Source organism: Hyperoodon ampullatus (genome assembly GCF_949752795.1).
Source record: "Hyperoodon ampullatus genome assembly, chromosome: 8".
In the NCBI taxonomy this organism is placed as follows: Eukaryota; Metazoa; Chordata; class Mammalia; order Artiodactyla; family Ziphiidae; genus Hyperoodon; species Hyperoodon ampullatus.
This window is the reverse complement of record NC_136921.1, coordinates 115,350,161-115,368,522: the sequence shown is the minus strand read 5'-3', so window position 1 is coordinate 115,368,522 and position 18,362 is coordinate 115,350,161. Positions and strand designations below refer to the sequence as shown.

The 18,362-nt window shown below is 41.3% G+C and overlaps 1 protein-coding gene across 1 annotated transcript in view; it reads left to right on the top strand.

The window, feature by feature from the left end:
• The window catches only part of TUBGCP5 (tubulin gamma complex component 5), a gene marked incomplete at both ends in the record, with an annotated part of 66,717 nt that extends 49,607 nt beyond the window's left edge, over positions 1 to 17,110 (top strand). Inside the window, 8 exons of the mRNA XM_079710717.1 lie at positions 335 to 419; positions 658 to 778; positions 1,303 to 1,478; positions 2,975 to 3,100; positions 3,729 to 3,817; positions 5,523 to 5,623; positions 7,373 to 7,427; positions 16,951 to 17,110. Coding sequence (XP_079566843.1) covers positions 335 to 419; positions 658 to 778; positions 1,303 to 1,478; positions 2,975 to 3,100; positions 3,729 to 3,817; positions 5,523 to 5,623; positions 7,373 to 7,427; positions 16,951 to 17,110 — 913 coding nt within the window. The remainder of the gene's footprint in view (positions 1 to 334; positions 420 to 657; positions 779 to 1,302; positions 1,479 to 2,974; positions 3,101 to 3,728; positions 3,818 to 5,522; positions 5,624 to 7,372; positions 7,428 to 16,950) is intronic.
• Positions 17,111 to 18,362: the final 1,252 nt, after the last annotated feature.

The following is an 18,362-nucleotide window of genomic DNA, read 5'->3' as shown; positions in this document are numbered from 1 at the left end:
CACCCTCTCTCCTGCCACCCCCAACAGAGGGTCCGTCTCCTGAGCCTCTCGCTGAACTCTACCAGGACTAGGCACCTGCCAAATACAGTTAACCTTCCCTGACTTTGTCTTTTTTCCTAAGTAATTTACTATAAGTATCTTCTTTTTTATAGCTAAACCCATTATTTAAAAATTTTGCCCCCCTTCTTTATTTCTAAAACCTGATTTCTATTCTGGAATATATGCTTAGAAAAATATGGAATATCTGCATTCCTTTTATGAAATGTCTTTTTGGAATATATAAATTAAATAACTCAAAGTGCTAAATAACTAAAACTTATATTTCTTTATCTAGTCTATCTATATCTTTTGAAAATGTTGACACAGCTAAGAAGAAACTCCCTGTTCATATCTTAGATGGTCTGACCCTGAGCTATAAGGTATGTGCTGATACTCTGTGTGAGAATATTTTCTATTAAAATTAAGGCATACAGGGGACTTCCCTGGCGGTCCAGTGGTTGAGACTCCGCACTTCCAATGTAGGGGGCGCGGGTTCAATCCCTGGTCGGGGAACTAAGATCCCACAGACTGTGTGGCACAGCCAAAAAAAAAAAAAAAATTGAGACATATGAGTAATAGGTTACCTTCTATTCTAATTTTCTGTTTTTGTTTTCATAGGTCCCATGGCCTGTGGACATTGTTATAAGTTTGGAATGTCAAAAAATTTATAATCAGGTGTTTCTTCTCTTATTGCAAATAAAATGGGCAAAATATAGTCTGGATGTTTTACTATTTGGTGGTAAGATTTGTTTTCAACAGATAAATTATAATTTAATTTTAGCACTGAAAAAAAGGTTGGTAGTCTTAGGTCATTTTTTTATGTATACACAAGTGCCAAAATGATATGTATTTATGGCAGTAGCTTTACAGACATCAGAATTAACTTCCCTGAATGAGTACAGTTAATTTGAAATACAAGAACTAAATTAGGAATTTAGCCAGAATAAAAATTCTTAGGTTATGTGAAAAAGTTTTAATGACAAGTTAATGGGACTTTGTTTTTATATATATATTTTTTAATTAGTTTCTGCTTTATAACAAAGTGAATCAGTCATACATATACATCTGTGACAGTGATAATCAAGGTGATATGGCAGCTTTAACTGCTTCACCTTCCAGATAGGGAGAATGGGGTCCCTGCTGTGCATCCAGCCGAGTGCCCTTTACAGGGCCGACGACCATGCCATTACAAGTCCTGCTCCGTGCAGTGGTGCATGTGGGGTCTGAGTGGAGGCTCTTCCCACCCTCTTCGTTCCTTTACAGAACTAGCTAGTCATTCTGAAAAACCACAACTTGAAGGACTTTTCGGTGGACAAGACACAGCTGCTAATTTTGGAGCACAGAAGGAGCCAGTAAGACAGCAGATTCATCGTATGTTCCTCTTAAGAGTGAAGCTCATGCACTTTGTGAACAGCCTACACAACTACATCATGACCAGGGTTCGTGTCTGTCCATCCACTCAGTTCTGTCACCGTGTATACATCTGTTCATGGAGAATTTACTTGTAATATATTTATAAATACAAACAAGCCCACAAAATACTTACAGACTGTAAATGGGAAGATAGCACATACTAAAGACTTGATCATAAAATAACATGGCAGCAGGGGGACGTGTTTTTTAAAACATGCCAGAGCACATGTATCCAGACACTGTGTCTCTCCTGTCTAGCGACCCCTTGGGATGACACACCCAGAGCTCCTCTTGTGGACCTGCCATCAGAACTTGCCACGTAGTCCTTTAAATGTCACCAGTGGGAACAGGGCTGTCCCTGGAAAATGGCTTCAATTTTTTGTAATGGAAGCCTAAAAACAAATCTGTCAGGCTAGTGTGGGGTGTAAGGAGGAAAATGCAGCCAGATTATATACTTTTTTCTTAAATATAAGAAGTAACTCGTAGGACTTCCCTGGTGGCACAGTGGTTAAGAATCCGCCTGCTAGCGCAGGGGACACGGGTTCGAGCCCTGGTCCGGGAAGATCCTACATGACGCGGAGCAACTAAGCCCGTGAGCCACAACTACTGAGCCTGCGCTCTAGAGCCCATGAGCCACAACTACTGAGCCCGTGCGCCACAACTACTGAAGCCCGCGTGCCTAGAGCCCGTGCTCTGCAACAAGAGAAGCCACCGCAATGAGAAGACTGTGCACCACAATGAAGAGTAGCCCCCGCTCTCCACAACTAGAGAAAGCCCGCGTGCAGCAATGAAGACCCAATGCAGCCAAAAATAAATAAAATTAAAAAAAAAATTAAAAAAAAAAAGTAACTCGTAGAGTAAATAAAACTGCTTTTCTTACACATACTAAAACCAGTTCTAGAGGAACTTCTGGAGAGGAGTTCAGATGTTTGAACAGTAGCAGGTTACTCGAGGACGGTACCCATTGGGGTTATAATGGTTTTGCTAAAAGAAACCGGTAGTCGTTCTGGTAGATAGGTTCTGAGAACCCACTTTGGATTGGATGAGGTGAGCCTTTGAAGCCTGTGTTTTAGACATGATACACGTGGCAGAGGTGCTCTCTGTTTCCCGTGCACTGGGGGCCTTCAGAGGGCCAACCTTAAGCCCTCAGTTGTTGAGAGTAAATGGTAGTTTACCATTTACTCTCTACCATGGTAGTTAAGTTTTTGTTTAATTTGTTTTTTGTTTTCTACTTGAAGTACAGTGATGTTCCTTTTAAAGAAAGACCATTATGTAAGCAGTGGAATTTATTAAAACATATAAATTCTATTTACCTGGTGACGTTTTTTAAAAAATCAGTGCATATCCTGTACAGTTCATATACTCGCCCCTCCACACAGGAGCAGCCTGGTAGTCCAGAGTGAGGCATCCCCTCCCTGTGCAAGTGAATGTAGAAGAGGTTGGTAAAAAAGTTCTGTGTGTGGCACATTAGTTCTCAAAGAAAAAAATCTATTGATTAAATTTGTCATCTTTCTCTTTCAAGATTCTTCACAGTACAGGGCTGGAGTTTCAACATCAAGTCGAAGAAGCCAAGGATTTAGATCAGTTGATTAAAATTCACTATAGATACTTGTCAACCATCCATGATCGATGTCTGCTGAGAGAAAAGGTACGTGAGGTGTCACCTGTGAACTTGGCCACTGAGGCAAGAATGAAGCCAACCAAGGGAAGTTGTCTCTCTACTTTAGAATTTTATACTTATTAAGCTTCTGATCTGCAAACTATTCTTTAAGGAAGGACCAGATCAAATAGGTTACAAATTTGTGCCTTATGACTGGAAATTACATATAAGAGAAACAGCTGACAACTTGATTGTGACAGTCTGCACTCAGCACTGTGTTTGGATTCAATAAGACAGTTTTATCTGCGGTTATGGAATAATAGTGCTTTGGTCAGGAAATGTGTCCAGCTTGATATGAATATATGGGATTAAGTCATCTTACAGCCATTGGAATAACTTGCCCCGTTTCACTGGTGAATTCAAATGGCTGTCCCAGGAAATGGTAGCTTGCTGGCTCTGTTGGTCAGACTCTGCTGCTGATATACCTGTACTGTGGGTGCAGTAGGCGTGTGGCCCGATTCCAAGTGCATTTTGTTCAGAGCCTAGTACCCTTATACCTAGAAGGCAGTGATTGCACTGAGCTTTTTCTGTGACTCATTTAAATTAGGTGAAAGTGTTGGTGTCAGTGTCCAAACATGGTCACAGAGCCTATGTTCTTCCATGGCTTTCCCTCCAGGTCAGTTTTGTGAAGGAAGCCATCATGAAGGTGTTGAACTTGGCCCTCATGTTTGCAGACGGTTGGCAGGCTGGCCTGGGGGCGTGGCAGTAAGTACGCAGCTTGTGGGGCCTCTGTGCTGTGACCATTTCAGTTTCACTTTTAGCTGGCTTCATTCTGGGAGCCTATTTTTCTTCTTGGCAACACATCACATGCACTTATAATTATGGAAAGCATTGAAGAATTGAATTTGTTCATCTAAACTAGGCAACATCAAGAATTATGCAATTCTTTTCTGAGCGGTAAAACAAGAAAAATCTGAAGTCTTTTGATTAGAACAAGCAAATACCCTTAAATTACATTCCTGTTGTATAGGTTTGCTAAATTGTTGTTACTGGATGCCTTCGAGCACACACAGAAGTGGGCGGGGAGCATAGCAGACCCCAGGGTCCACCACTCCACCTCAGCAGATGCCAGTGACAGTTCTGTTTTGTGTTTACTGCCCACGCCCACTCCCATTCACTCGATTACTTTAAACCAAATTCTGGACATCATGCTAGATCCTAGTCCAAAATTATATTTTAGAGAGCTCTAAAAGAATGATTGTATATTTTACTTTTAGGGTGTTTATTATCCACACCTATCACATAGAAAGTCAGAGGACCCAGGAGCTCTTTCTTCCTATCCAGAGTACCATCATCTACCGTTACCTTGAATGTGCAGCTCAATAGTTTGTTCCGTCTTGTTTATAAAATTAATGTAATGCTGCTATTATTACTTCCTTGAAATATATTTAAAAGAGCAAGTCTGGTTGACTGGGCTGTTGGGATAATAGCTTGTACTTAGTTGGCGTTAGTACGGAGCCAGAAGTTCATTATAGCACTAATCTAAAATCTTAACATACGGCTGTGTCCAAATACTCTAAATGGTAGATAAAAATTCCTCGTTGGTAGATAAAATTCCTCATTACAGGGGTGAAAGATGGTAGATGAAATTCCTCATTGCAGGGATGAAAACAGAAGTCTTACTTTATTATTGCTGTCTCAAGTGTGTGCAGCAGACTTCTCCCTCCATGTCACTGTCAGGTGGAGGAGAAGGTAATAACACTGCTGCATATACTTGGCTAAAATTGAACTGTTTCTTCAACAAGGGGGTGAGGAGGACTTAAGAGGCATATTAACCATCACAGTTTATGGAAATTAACTGATCTTGATTAACATTTGAAGCAGAAAGTGAAAAAATTTTAAAGCAAGGTGAAATTTTTAAGCAAATGGTATGGTGGCTATGATTTTAAAGGAGTATTTATCTTCACTGTGTACACACTGAAATATTTATGACTGAAATGCTATGATGTCTCAACTTTGCTTCTAAAGATATGAGGCTAAGGGTATAAGTGGGACTGCCTGCAGGGGGGTGACTACTGAAGCTGGGTATGGGTGTTTGCTATTTCCCATAATAACAAGTTTTTTAATAAGTTTAAAATGTAAGGTTTTCTATCTTTAATGTGCTGTTTATTTCAAAGAAGGTGTGCTTGTGGAAAGTAAAAGTATAGAACTGTACAATAGAAAAGGGAATATCCCCAGTTATCCTCACTCTAGAACTCACTACCATCCTAAAGCAGCAGTTTTGTATCCTAATGACACTTTCCTTCAGACTCTTTGAAAGTTTGGCAGGAAATTTTATATTTTATTTTAGACTCTTTAGAGTTAGGATAATTAAACTGAAGCACATTTGAAATTACTCCCAAGGTATTTCATAGCCTACCTAGTAACTCCTTATGCATTTACCTAAATTGAAATTTACTTTCTTTCCTAGAATGGAATCTATAGAGAAAATGGAGTCTGATTTTAAAAACTGCCATATGTTTCTGGTAACCGTTTTAAACAAAGCTGTCTGTAGAGGATCCTTTCCCCATTGTGAGTATTATGTTAAAATATTGCTGCTTTTATATTTTCTGGTAACTAAGTCTACCTGTTATTGTTTTGGTACTGATCTCATGAAGAATTAGAATTTTTCACCACTTCGAACCTGGAAAGTCCCTCAGCAGTTGAATTGTTTTTACCAAATTACAGTGGGGTGAGTGAATCAGATGTAAAACATCGAGATTGAAGATTTTGCTTTCTAGTATATCATGTGTTACACCAGTGGATTTCTAAAACCATCGTTAAGTAAAGCAGATGGCAGAATAGGTTTCAGTCACACTTCACTGTCACGTGTAGCCTTTGTAACTATTCCTTTTCAAAAGATAGGGTCTGCGGGGGTGGGGGGTGTTTGTTTTTTGTTTGTTTGTTTTTGTGGTACACGGGCCTCTCACTGTTGTGGCCTCTCCCGTTGCGGAGCACAGGCTCCAGATGCGCAGGCTCAGCGGCCATGGCTCACGGGCCCAGCCGCTCCATGGCATGTGGGATCTTCCCAGACCAGGGCACAAACCCGTGTCCCCTGCATCGGCAGGCAGACTCTCAACCACTGCGCCACCAGGGAAGCCCTGTTTTTTGTTTTTTTAGCAATTTTAAAATTCCCAAGGCTGCCTCTTACACAAGGAAATGCAGGCCTGATGGTTCAGTACACAGACAGTGTGTGAAGCAGACAGAGGTCTGTGGGGTGAGTCATGGAGAGAAGACAGTCATTTAATATACAGACACAAAGGACTAAGTAGTATCTCTTGCAGAGCTTTTTTGGGAAAAGTATACAGGGCTAATTTGTTCCCTATTTCTGTATGTTCAAATTGTGATATGCTCATTAAAAGTAGCTGAACATTTTTTAAAATACTGTTAGAGTAACGAGTGAACATAGAATAAACAAACAAAAACATATCATCAGAAAGTTGTGAATGCAAAGAAGTCTAAATAAATTCTGGGATGAGATGAGCCCTTCAGTGCTGACCTGCTGCACCCACAGTTAAGGTAGGTGGGGCAGTGACCGGCCAGAGGCTCATAATCTTTGCCAGGATAGAGAAACCCGTTGTTGGCGTGGCAGACTGGAATCCTAGAGGACCGCACGCAGAGCCAGTCCTCCCGACCCCCAGCCCTCCCCGACGGCTCTGCGTAAGTGGTGAAGAAGCTGGGGGCCGGCCAGGCAGGAAAACAGAGAAAGTTCTGATCTCACAGTGCTTACTTAGATCCCTGTATTCCTGTGTCAGTGACTCTTCTGCAACGAAAAGGCATTTGTTTATTACGCAAGTGTTTAAAAACAAATTACTGTTGTAAGCCCCTACTGCCACCTCTCGGCCTCCCCCATTTTTACCCTTGGCCAAAAAAAAACCATACTGTGTTAGAAATGTGCTAGAGGAAACATCGATACACTTGTCCGTTTTTGCACTGGGTGACTGTCACGCAAGGGGATTCCACTCAGAGCTCAGAACATGACGTTTTGTTATGAATTGAGGCCAGATTTTATGACATTTTGAAAAATGTGATTTGTTCAGTGTAATGCCCAGATTTTTTTTGTTTTCAAAACTAAAATGATCTGAAATAGAAATAAATCATACTTTCTCAATTGTATTTAATAAATGAAGATTATCATCTTTATTATATGTTAAAAATAATGAGTATTTTAATTAAAAATCGAAAATGTCTCAATACTTTTCAAGACATTTATTAGAGCCTATTTAGCCATTTTCAAACATTTAAACCTATTTTATTAACCCATTTTTATTCTTCCCACAGTGGAATCTCTAGCACTGTCACTCATGGCTGGCATGGAGCAAATATCTTCAGTGTAGTAAACGCCTCAGATTTAATCTTCATACATATACATTTCTACCACATGCAGCTGCGAAACGGGAGTCTATTTTGGTTTGTTTTTAAACTGTTGTCTACTGTCTAGACAAGTCGGTTTTATGTGTTTTCTTTGGAGATTATTGGTTAGTATATCGGGTTATGCATATAAAACTGTATCAATAATGCAGAATGTGTATAGGCTGTTTACACTTACATTTCCTACTATAAGCTATAGATTTATGGTATTGATACCTTTAAATGTAAAATATTTGTTTTTGAAAATGTAATTATTAATATTAAAAATAAATTAAAGCACTTTATTCCCCTTTTGCTTAGTCACAGAAGTTCTGTGTTTTTTTTGTATGCCTGGGAAGTTCCAAAATGGAAAATAGCTTCCACCAATGTCAATAAATGTAAAAGCCAGCTGTTGATACATCCTATTGTATGGCTTTTGTGAGCTAACCACAATTAATTAAAACTATATTTACTGTTCAGTTTTCCTACATTTTCTTTATATACTTCTTGGCATGTCTCTAGCATTTATGACTCAGCACTATATTTACTACTTTTTTTTTTGCGGTACACGGGCCTCTCACTGTTGTGGCCTCTCCCGTTGCGGAGCACAGACTCCAGATGTGCAGGCTCAGCGGCCATGGCGCACGGGCCCAGCCACTCCGCGGCACACGGGATCCTCCTGGACCAGGGCACGAACCCGTGTCCCCTGCATCGGCAGGCGGACTCCCAACCACTGTTCCACCAGGGAAGCCCTTACTACTTATTTTTTAAAAACAACTACTAAAGTCCACATAGCCTCAGAGCTGAGCACCAGGGGCCCCTGCCCAATCTCAGTCGTTTTACAGCATCAGCATTGCCTGCATGCAGATGGCAAAGTTTGCTAATAAGCCCTCCTGGGAACGAGCCCAGGTCTCAGGCTTTACTCTGAAGTCTTGGAAGAAATTCACTGAGGAGGCCTTCAAATGCCAGGGATGAATAGTTACTTCCAGGTCTCAAGAAAACATTGCAGTATAACCTAACAGCTATAAGATATGAGAAGTATTTCTTGATCTGGTGCTTTAAGTCAAAACCCTGTAGAAACTGATGGAAGCATATGCTCGCATAAAGCAGTCCTGATGGAGTCAAGGTTCAAACAATGATGGCCTGGCTCTTTTGGTAAAGTTCTTTATGCATAGCAAAAATCATCACATCAAACATACCAAAACATAATTCTTTCATAAACTGAATTATGTTTATTATCAGTGTTTCTAAACCTGGGATAGAAGATACATTTATTTATAGGATATTTAGGAAAGTAAATATTTTCATTTTAAAAAATGAGTATTTGGAATTTGTTGTTACCTTAGACTGATTTTATACTGTATTTTCTCTTTTCTCATGACTTTAAGAGTTTCCAAGGGAAGATTAGCAAAGTTTAAATTGGGGGAAGAATAGACTTCACAGAGTGTCACCAGTTGGTTTCTTTGGGAAGGAGCCTCCAAGATGCAGAGTGCCCAGTGGGAGGAAGGGAAAAGGCGATGAACTGGCTGGAGAGAAAAGCCAGCCCTGCAGGGCTGAGACAATAGGCTTCTATCCCCCACCTTCCTCAGTCCTTGGTTGTGGGTCCCTAGGGCAAGCATGACCTCTCCAGCTGAGGCCACCCCAGGAGCAGCGACACTGCAGCTGTCTGCTAGCAGTGCACCAGCACATCAGCTACACTCATCAGGGGATTCTTGAGTCATCTAAATAAAGGACTTTTACACTAACTCTAAGTAAGAACTGCTCCTTAACTAGTTTGTGTAGGAAAGTTAATGCTGTGATGTACATTAAATTGCCTTCTCCTCTGTGTGGAATAGAGGGCATCTCTTTTACTTAATTTTTCTTCTGGTTCTGTTTGGACCTTTAATCTTATGGTTTTCCAGTTGGGCATGTTAGGAGCTTGGAAGTGATCACTCCCATCCTTGGAACAAGAAAAAAGCTGAACAAAATGAAGATCAATAGCCCTTCTTAGATCCATCAGACTTGAGGTCAGAGGGCAAACTGCTGCCCCCAAAATTGGAGACACAAGCAGACATAGAGAATCACATTATACCAGAGCAACAGCAGAAACCTCTTCAGGAGCCAGAACCAAGCTAAGGAAACTTTAATCATAATTGACAAATTGCTAGAGGCTCAATGTGGACAAGACTCTGAGTTAAAAACTCCAGGGGGCCCAGACTTGAGGGATGGGGCATACTTTTGTGAGTTTTAGGAGGACTACCAGGTTTTCACAGTGAAGATCAGAGAGAAATCCTCTTGTGTTTCTGGCACGAGGAAGAGAATAGTGTCCATTTTGTAATATGCCCAGAGAATTCTGTTTTTAGCCAGGCTGAGTAGAGGGAAACTCTTACCAGAGTCTAATGAACCTGGAGGAAGGGAAACACCGAATTCCAGCCCCTTCTAGTCTTTCTGTGTCACCTAAGAGAGAGAGAGAGAGTGTGTGTGTGTGTTTGTGTGTGTGTGTGTGTAGCGGGTGGAGGGAGGAGATAACTGAGAAGCACTTGTAAAGGTCATAGCACGGGGGCACAGGCTCACAAGACTGAGAGCTAATCGTAGCTCATCATAGTATACAAAATGCTTTTCCTCCTCCACACCTTGCTGACCCACCAGTAGGGCTTCTGTGTAACGGGAATACAATGAATTACAACTGTAAGCTAAAACCTTATTTAATAAGAAGTCTCCAGGGAAACCTGACTACAATAGGATACAGAAACCAGGACACCAGAGGAAATTGTAGCTTCTGACACCTACCGCTACAGCAAATGGTAAAACAGTCTAACTGCTACCCAGATAAACTTAAAATGTCACACTAAAGGCCTGTTTGCCTCATTTCCTTTTACCCAGCACGTCATGTCCAGCTTCTATCAAAAAGCAAAAGAACAGTTTGAAGAGACAGCAAGCATCAGAACTGGATTCAGATTTGGCAGAAGTGTTGGAATTATTAGACTGGGGACTTAAAACAACTAAAACAACTATGATTAATACGCTAAGGGCTCTAATGGAAAAAGTGGATGCCATACAAGAACAGATAGGCAATGTAAGTAGAGAGATGGAAACTCAGTAAGGACATGGTTGAACTGAACTGGATCAAATAGTCATTTTTAAATTACTTCAACAGAATACAATTCAAACTTATAGAACATTCAGCATGATAGGCCACATTTTTGGCCATAAACTACACCTTAACAAGTTTTTAAAAATAGAAATTATACAGAGTATGCTCTCAGACCGCAATGTGAATGGAATGAACAAGCAGGGGCTGCAGGAGGCAGCTTTGTAAGGTTGGCCAAAAAGATTGTTTGGGTTTTTCTATAAGATGTTATGGAAAAACCTAAACAAACTTTTTGGCCAACCCCAATAGTAATTAGAGGTGGAGGTGGTGGATGTGATTGGTTTGGATGATTCTGTGGTTGGCAAGGAAGTGAAACCTGTTAGATTGAGGACCAGGTAGGGTGCAGCTGGTTCAGTTGATAGGAGAGCTAGCTGGGTGGGGGATGTTTCTAGAGAGCAAGGGAACTCATGATTAGGCCTTTCTAAGGCCCTGTGAGGCTCAAAGATGTAAAGGCAGCACATGAAGTTTTAGGCCTTATAACAGGTATGAGGTTAGGGGTCTGGTTGCAGCATGATTTGTTGAAAAGACTTATTTTCCATTGAATTGTCTTGGCGCCCTTGTCAAAAACCATTTAACTATAGATGTATGGGTTCTCAGTTTTATTTCATTCATCTATGTGTCCATCCTTATGACACTACCAGAGTGTCTTGATTATTGTAGCTGTGTAGTAAGTTTTCAAGTCAGGGAGTATGATTCCTCCAGTTTTGTTCTTTTTCAAGATTGTTTTGGCTGTTCTGGATCATTTGCATTTCAATATGGATTTTAGGATCAGCTTGTCAATTTCTGCAAAAAAAAAAGGCAGTTGGAATTTTGCTAGGGATTCCATTCAATCTGTAGATCAATTGGGAGAGTACTGCCATTTTCACAATATTTAATTTCTAATCCATGAACATGGGATGTCTCTAGTTAGGTCTTCTCTAATTTTTTTTAACAATGTTTTTATTTATTTTTTAGTGTGCTAGTCATATTATTATCAAATGTATGACTTTTATTATTTTTGATGCTATTGGAAGTGGATTTGTTTTCTTCATTTTATTTTTTAGTTGGTCATTGCAAGTGTACAGAAACAAATACAGGTTTTATATGGTCATCTTGTATCCTACAACTTCTCCGAACTTGCTTATTAGCACTAATGTGCGTGTATGTCTGTTCCTTAGGATTTTCTGTATACAAGATCATGCCAACTGCAAATAGAGATAGTTTTACTTCCTTCCAATATGAATGACTTATTTCATTTTCACATGCACTTTCCCTGGCCAGAACCTCCACTAAAATGGTGGCTAGAACTAGGACAGGAGAAAATGTCCTTAAAATAAGGAAGATTGATGTTACTGTTAGTAGAATGTAATTATAGGAAAAAATCCTTATGTACATAACAAATGATTTGCTGAAATCAAGACAAAAAATAAATTTAATGAAATATTTGAAGTTGTAAAATATTTATGCTTTTATTTTATTACCCCAGCATTGCTTGCCCAATCAACAGAACTTAATATGTGCTATAAGTAGTCCTTCATATTTTAATGACTTTCAGTTTTGTTCTTATGAAGATATAATTGTCAAGTAAGAAGATAAAACATACTTTATTTATTAGTTTGTTAACTTGATTAACTTAAATATAGACACCCAAGTATATGAGCCTCTTGCCCCAGGCTTAATTTCACCTGGATTGTCAAATATCTTTAGGATAAGTTGTCTCCAGTTCACCCCTTTGCCTCTGTCAAGGTTCTTGCTTTCTTTTAGCTGTTGGAATGTTCCTTACTATTTTGTCAGGTGTGCTTAAGAAGTTAAGATTTCTAAAGCATATTTTAATCAGTATATTTAGTTGTTTTCAATGAAAAATTTGTTCTGAAAAACCTGGCTTACCAATAACCAAAATAAGTCTCCCATTTAAAGTAGATGAATTACTCTAGAAACAGGCCTCTCAGATATGGTACCAGTAAATAAGCCACAGTCTGGCACCTATCCACTGTGACTCTGAGTTTATGCACAAGATACTTTTCACTCCATAAAATTTTAAGAACCAGAAGAGAACTTTGAAAGTATACCATACAACTTGTCATTAAAACAAAATAAAATTTAAGAAAAGTCCTCTCCACTCCAAGATTTTATAAAATTTCACATTATTTCCCTTAGGAACTTTTAAGTTTTCATTTTTATATTTAACTGTTTGTTCCATCTAGAATTATCTTGATGTAAAATATAATGTGTAAGATCAACTTGGGAGTGATTTCCCATGTGAACAGATCCAGGAAAGCCTCCTTGAGAGGTGACGTTTGAACGTCCTGTCTTATCAGTCATGTAAAAGGTGGGGATGGGAAGAATGAGCCTGGTGTGTCCAGGACAAAGCAAGACCTGGGTGGCTGGTGCACAGAGAGCAAGGGGCGTGTCAGGAGACAGGCTCGGAGAGGTAGTTGGGTGGAGAGGGGAGTCCAGGAGGAGCCCCTGTGGACAGGAAGCTGGTGCCACTGCCAGGGCTAAAACTGTGTGTGCTACTCTACTCGGAGGTGGCCTTCCAATTGGAGTTTTTGTACCCTGGGGTACATGAAGACTCTCCAGGTATTTTATGGGTATGGAAAATTTAAGGGAATCTCTATCTACCAATCCTAGAATGAGGATTCAGAAGTGACATGGTTGTTCTGGGCTAACACCTATGAAATTTAAAAATGAAGTCAGACATTTTCTGATAGGAAGTAATCTGACTTAGCTCATTACTTCAGTCAGAGAATGGTTTTGCCAATGAGGACTGGTTTGGCAATGACGTTAAACTGGGGAATATTTGGCATAAATTGCATAGGTAATGTGTAGCTTTAAAAATTTAATGAAGACGTATTGAAAGCATTTGAGATAAACCAATAGAGCAGAAACTATAGCCTTTGCAAAGTTTTAAAATATAAAAAACATGTCAACTTTAAAATGTGTGTGGGGATACAGATTTCTAAAATTTTTATTTAAGAGAAAATGTTTGAAGACCATTGAGTTAGAACATAGGCTTAACTTCTGTAACAAAGAGACCAGAACACATTTCCATGAGGAAAGAGAAGCTCATTTCTCTCCCGTGATAGTGCAGAGGTCCAAGTGGGATTCAAGGTGGCCGAGTGGTTCTACACAATGAGGGTGAGGACAGAGGTCCCTTCTGGCGTCTTATTGCCCATGATGTTGCCCTTGTTTGAATAGCCAAGGCCAGCTGACAGCCCTCTGACTACCTTTCAGCCCACAGAGGAAGAGAGGAAGCAGTGGGCAAGCATCTGTCCTACATGTCACACTGAGTTGCAAGGAGACTGAGAATTGAGTTAAGGTACCTAGAGTTCCAGTCTTTTTCAAATACTGAGATATAATTTACCTACGCTTATTCACTTTTATCAGAGATTGATCTGAGACCTGATCCAAATTCTCTGTCTCAGAAAATGCCCTACATACTTCCACTTTGGGTTAAGACACTAAAGACCTTCATTTCTGTGGTTAACAAGAAAAAAACAAGGCAAAATAAAATTGTACCTTTGTATGGGCTTAGTACAGACTGTCTATACTGAAACCTTGAACTGAATTCCAAAGAGAAAAAAGCCCTTCCCAAGAGAGCAAAGAGCTATGCAACTTCCATACCCTGAGAGGGATGAATGGTGCAGGTGTGAGTTTGCAGTAGGACTTCATGTGCTGTAGATGGAGAGAATATACAGTTGAGAAGAAACCAGTTGAGTCTTTGACAAGCAGTGTGGTCTGGTAGGATGGACTGGAATGTGAAAGCTGTGAATGAAAGATCAGTCACTTATCCCAACAATTTTTTCCCCCAGTCTTGCCCAAATTTTGCTGAGAAGGTGGCAGTAGATAAAAAGCTGGGAGTGTAGTAGTCCTGTGCCTTCTCAGAGTGATTGTATTCTGGAGCCCTGTCAAAGCCAAATCCAAATGTGAACCAAAAGTATCTGAAACTGCAGCCCAACCCCTCCTAGTTCAAATATTCACAAGATTAAAGAGGTGGTGGTATTAGAGGCTAGAGATTGGGAACCACAGGTTCAATATGATTAGTGCAGCTCAGCTGCAATTCAGTTCAAACCTAGGAGGAATCTGTAGAATCCTTTCCTGTCACCAAATATAGGACTCAGATTCTGACACTCCCATTCTGATGTGTGTGTTTTTCCCCACACTACAATTCTGACACCAACTGGCTGTCTTATAATTCAACTCAGTTCTGACACTGTCCACCTGCAGATAGTGTCAGATCCCACAGGTTAAGGGCTCAGTCCTACAGTACTGCTGTGTACCCCACTTCAGATGCCAGTCACAAGTCCGGGTTGTCACCTGCTCTTCTGACTGATCAGCTGTAAATCGGAGGTGCCCACGATCCCCTCCTTGGGTTTGATTTGCTAGGATGGCTCACAGAACTCAGAGAAGCATTTTACTTACTAGATGACCAGTTTATTATGAAAGAATATAATTTAGCAGCAGCCAGATGGAAGAGAAGCATAGGGCAATGCATGGGGAAAAGGTGCGGAGCTTCCATGCTCTCTGAGCGCAGCACTCTCCCAGCACCTCCATGTGTGCACTAACCTGGAAGCTCTCTGAAGCCCATCCTTTTTAGGTTTTTATGGAGGCTTCATCACATAGACGTGCTTGATTAAATTATTGGCCATTGGTGGTGAACTCAGATCTCCAGCCCCTCTCCACTCTAATCACATGGTTGGTTCCTCTGGTGACAAACTGCCCTCCTTAGGTTACCTAGGCTAGGGGCTTTCCAAAAGGCACCTCATTAACAAAAGGAAACTGGAAAAATGTCTTTAAAGTGTTGAGAAAGACTGCAGGTTCTAATGATGGCAGAGTAGTGCATATCGGACTCATATTTTTACCAGTAGTGATAAAGTCTAGACAAAATGTTTACAGTGGTACTAAAAAATTAACAAGAGACACCTTTATTGCTCTCATCACAGGAAATCCTAAGGATTTTAGGAGCTCTTTGTCAGGAACAGGGATAAAGACCAAATATATATTTCTTATTATAAAACACAGTATCACAAGGACAGAATTGCATTCTCTAGGAAATTAAATAAAGCAATGTTATACTACAGTGTCCAATGTTCTTTTTATAGACAATATCTAGATTACCATTTTAAAACTTAGAAGACGTGTAACTAAGTATCACCCTATATAACAAAATGGGACCCATAATCAAGGAAAAACATAGTCAATAGAAGCACACCCACAGTTAATTCAGTTATTAAAATTACCAGGCAAGTACTTTGAAATAATTTTATGAATGTGTTGAAGCATTTGCAGGAACAGATGACATACATGGTGAAGAAGACAGGTATTTCAAGTAGAGAAATGGAAAGTCTAAAAAAAACCCTAAAATATACCTCCCGAAATTTTAAAATTTATTAGATGGATTTATCAGCAAATCTGCTGAGACTGAAAACAAAAAGGTTAATAAACTTGAAGACATTACTAAAAATTACAGGAAGAAAGAGAAAAATTGGGAATGAAAAAGTATCATTAATTTTGTGTGATAATATAATCTAACATACATGTAATTGATGACCCAGAAGGAAAAGACAGAATGTGCCAGAGAAATATTTTAAGAAATAATGGCTGAGGGACTTCCCTGGTGGTCCAATGGTTAAGACTCCACGCTCCCAATGCAGGGGGCCTGGGTTCCGTCCCTGGTCAGGGAACTAGATCCCACATGCTGCAAATAAAAGATCCCGCGTGCCGCAACTAAGACCCGGCACAGCCAAATAAATAAATAAATATTAAAAACAGAAAAGGAATAATGGCTGAGTCCTGGTTGGTTTGGTACCCGGGGACATGGATCTAGGGTGCAGTTGCAGGGTCGCCTGCCTGTTACCACACCCCACCCACCCCGGGAGTGTGACACAAGCAAGCCTGGGTGTGGGGTGCCTGTCTGTCTCTGTCTGGGTGTCTGAGTTCCAAAAATATGTGTCGTTTGTTCCTCCTCACCCTTTTCTAGGACTGTTGGTTTTTCAAAGCTTGATTGTGAGAGAAAAGCTTGTATGAAATCCCCCCTTTGCCTCCACACCTCCCCCCAAATAAAAGGGGGAATAAACATTGGTCCCCTGAAGAAGCCCTGCCTGGGGGAGGGTGGAGCCAGCCTGCTGAGAGGGCAGTGCCACTGGGTCTAGGGCTGGACTAGGGCTCACGCTGGAGCACCTACTTTCTTTGCACACAAAGAGCACCCCATTTCCAACAGCAGAGGGGAGTCCCTACCAGGTGCCCACGCTGCCACAGCTCCAAGCCAAGGAGGCTCACGATTGCCTTGTGTTTGTTGCTGCCCTGGAACCCGTACGTGCCAAGCTGTTCTCCTCACTTGATAGCCCTCAAAGCGCCACACCTTCACACTGGGTGCCCCTTCCCCTTTCCCGTTATTCAGCGGTGGCTTCGTGGTCACCGTCGGTGGGTCTGGCCCTGCCACAAGGGCCCTGCTCCTCCTCTTGCTTTTAGGCAATCTTACCCAGCAAGGTAATTGTCCCAAGCATGCTGGCTTCCCTCTCAAGAGCAAACCCTTTCTGTACACATCTTTGGAGAGGTGAGCCCCTTGCAGAGGCCAGAGCGAGCGCAAGCCATGGAGTCGGGCCGGAAGGAGTCTGTGGTCCTCCCAGGGCCTGGCGGCCCTTAGTACCATTCGTCCTGCCTCTTCTCGCTGGTTTGGGCTCTGAGCAAGTCCTAGAGCCCCTCTTCTGCCCTGCCTAGTGGGGCGGCAGAGGCTACCCTCTCAGCCTCGGTAGTCTCAGTTCCTCGGACTCTTTCCCAAATGGCAGGCTGCCTCTGGGCAGGACCACCAGTGTCGGGCACCCACGAGGTGAGGCAGGCACCATCCTTAAGGACCTGAGCCCAGTGGGGGAGGCAGAGGGGCTCAGGTTTGAGAGGAGCCTATCTGTGTGCACAGGGTGAGGTGTGTGTGGATGTGTGTGCACTCATGCATGCATTTATTCTTTTCGCCATGGGGACAGTTGAATTCAGGGCATTTTTCTACAAGAAACGGCCTTCTCTTCCCCCAGCAAGGAGTGGCTGTAACCTTAAGTCCATCAAAGACCCTTCCAGCCAAAAGAGAACCTCACCATGACAGCTGGTGTGGCCTGCGGGTGGCCAAGGTGGGAGGTGGGCATAAGAATAAACGCCTCCCCAAATTCAATGTGAGCCCCAGCAGGAGAGGGTGGCAGGGTTGCCAGGGCCCAGAAATGCAAGCTGACTCCCTGCCTGGCCTTTTCTTTGCTTCCTTGGGTGAATCTGGAGCAGCAGTAGCTGCCTCGTCCACCTGGGTGGACAGTGGCTGGGTGTTTGTGGTGGGGCCTCATGGTGCCTGGGAGGAGATGCAGGTGAAGAGGGTTTCCTTACTGTATAAATGAATATTTGTGTGGTTAAATTAGCACGCACACATGCACACCCCCCCCCAAAAAAAAAAGAAAGAATGGCCTAAAATTTTCCAGATTTGATGAAAAACATGAACCCGCAGATCCAAGAAGGTGAATGAATCTCAAATTAGATAAAGACAAACAAAACCATACCTAGGTCCATCATAGTCAAACTGCTAAAAAGAAAAGAAAAGAGAAAATCCTAAAAGGCAGCCTGAGGAAAAGAAATACATTACATACAGGGTAACAATGATAAGAGTGATACTGACATATCATATGAATCAAGGCAAGAGAAACTGGAACAACATCTTTAAAGTATTGAGTAAGATTGCTGGTTCTGGTGACGGCAGAGGAGAGCATTATTAGACGAAAATTTATGCCAATAATAAACTCTGGACAAAATGTTTTTTAAAAAGGTACTAGAGAATGA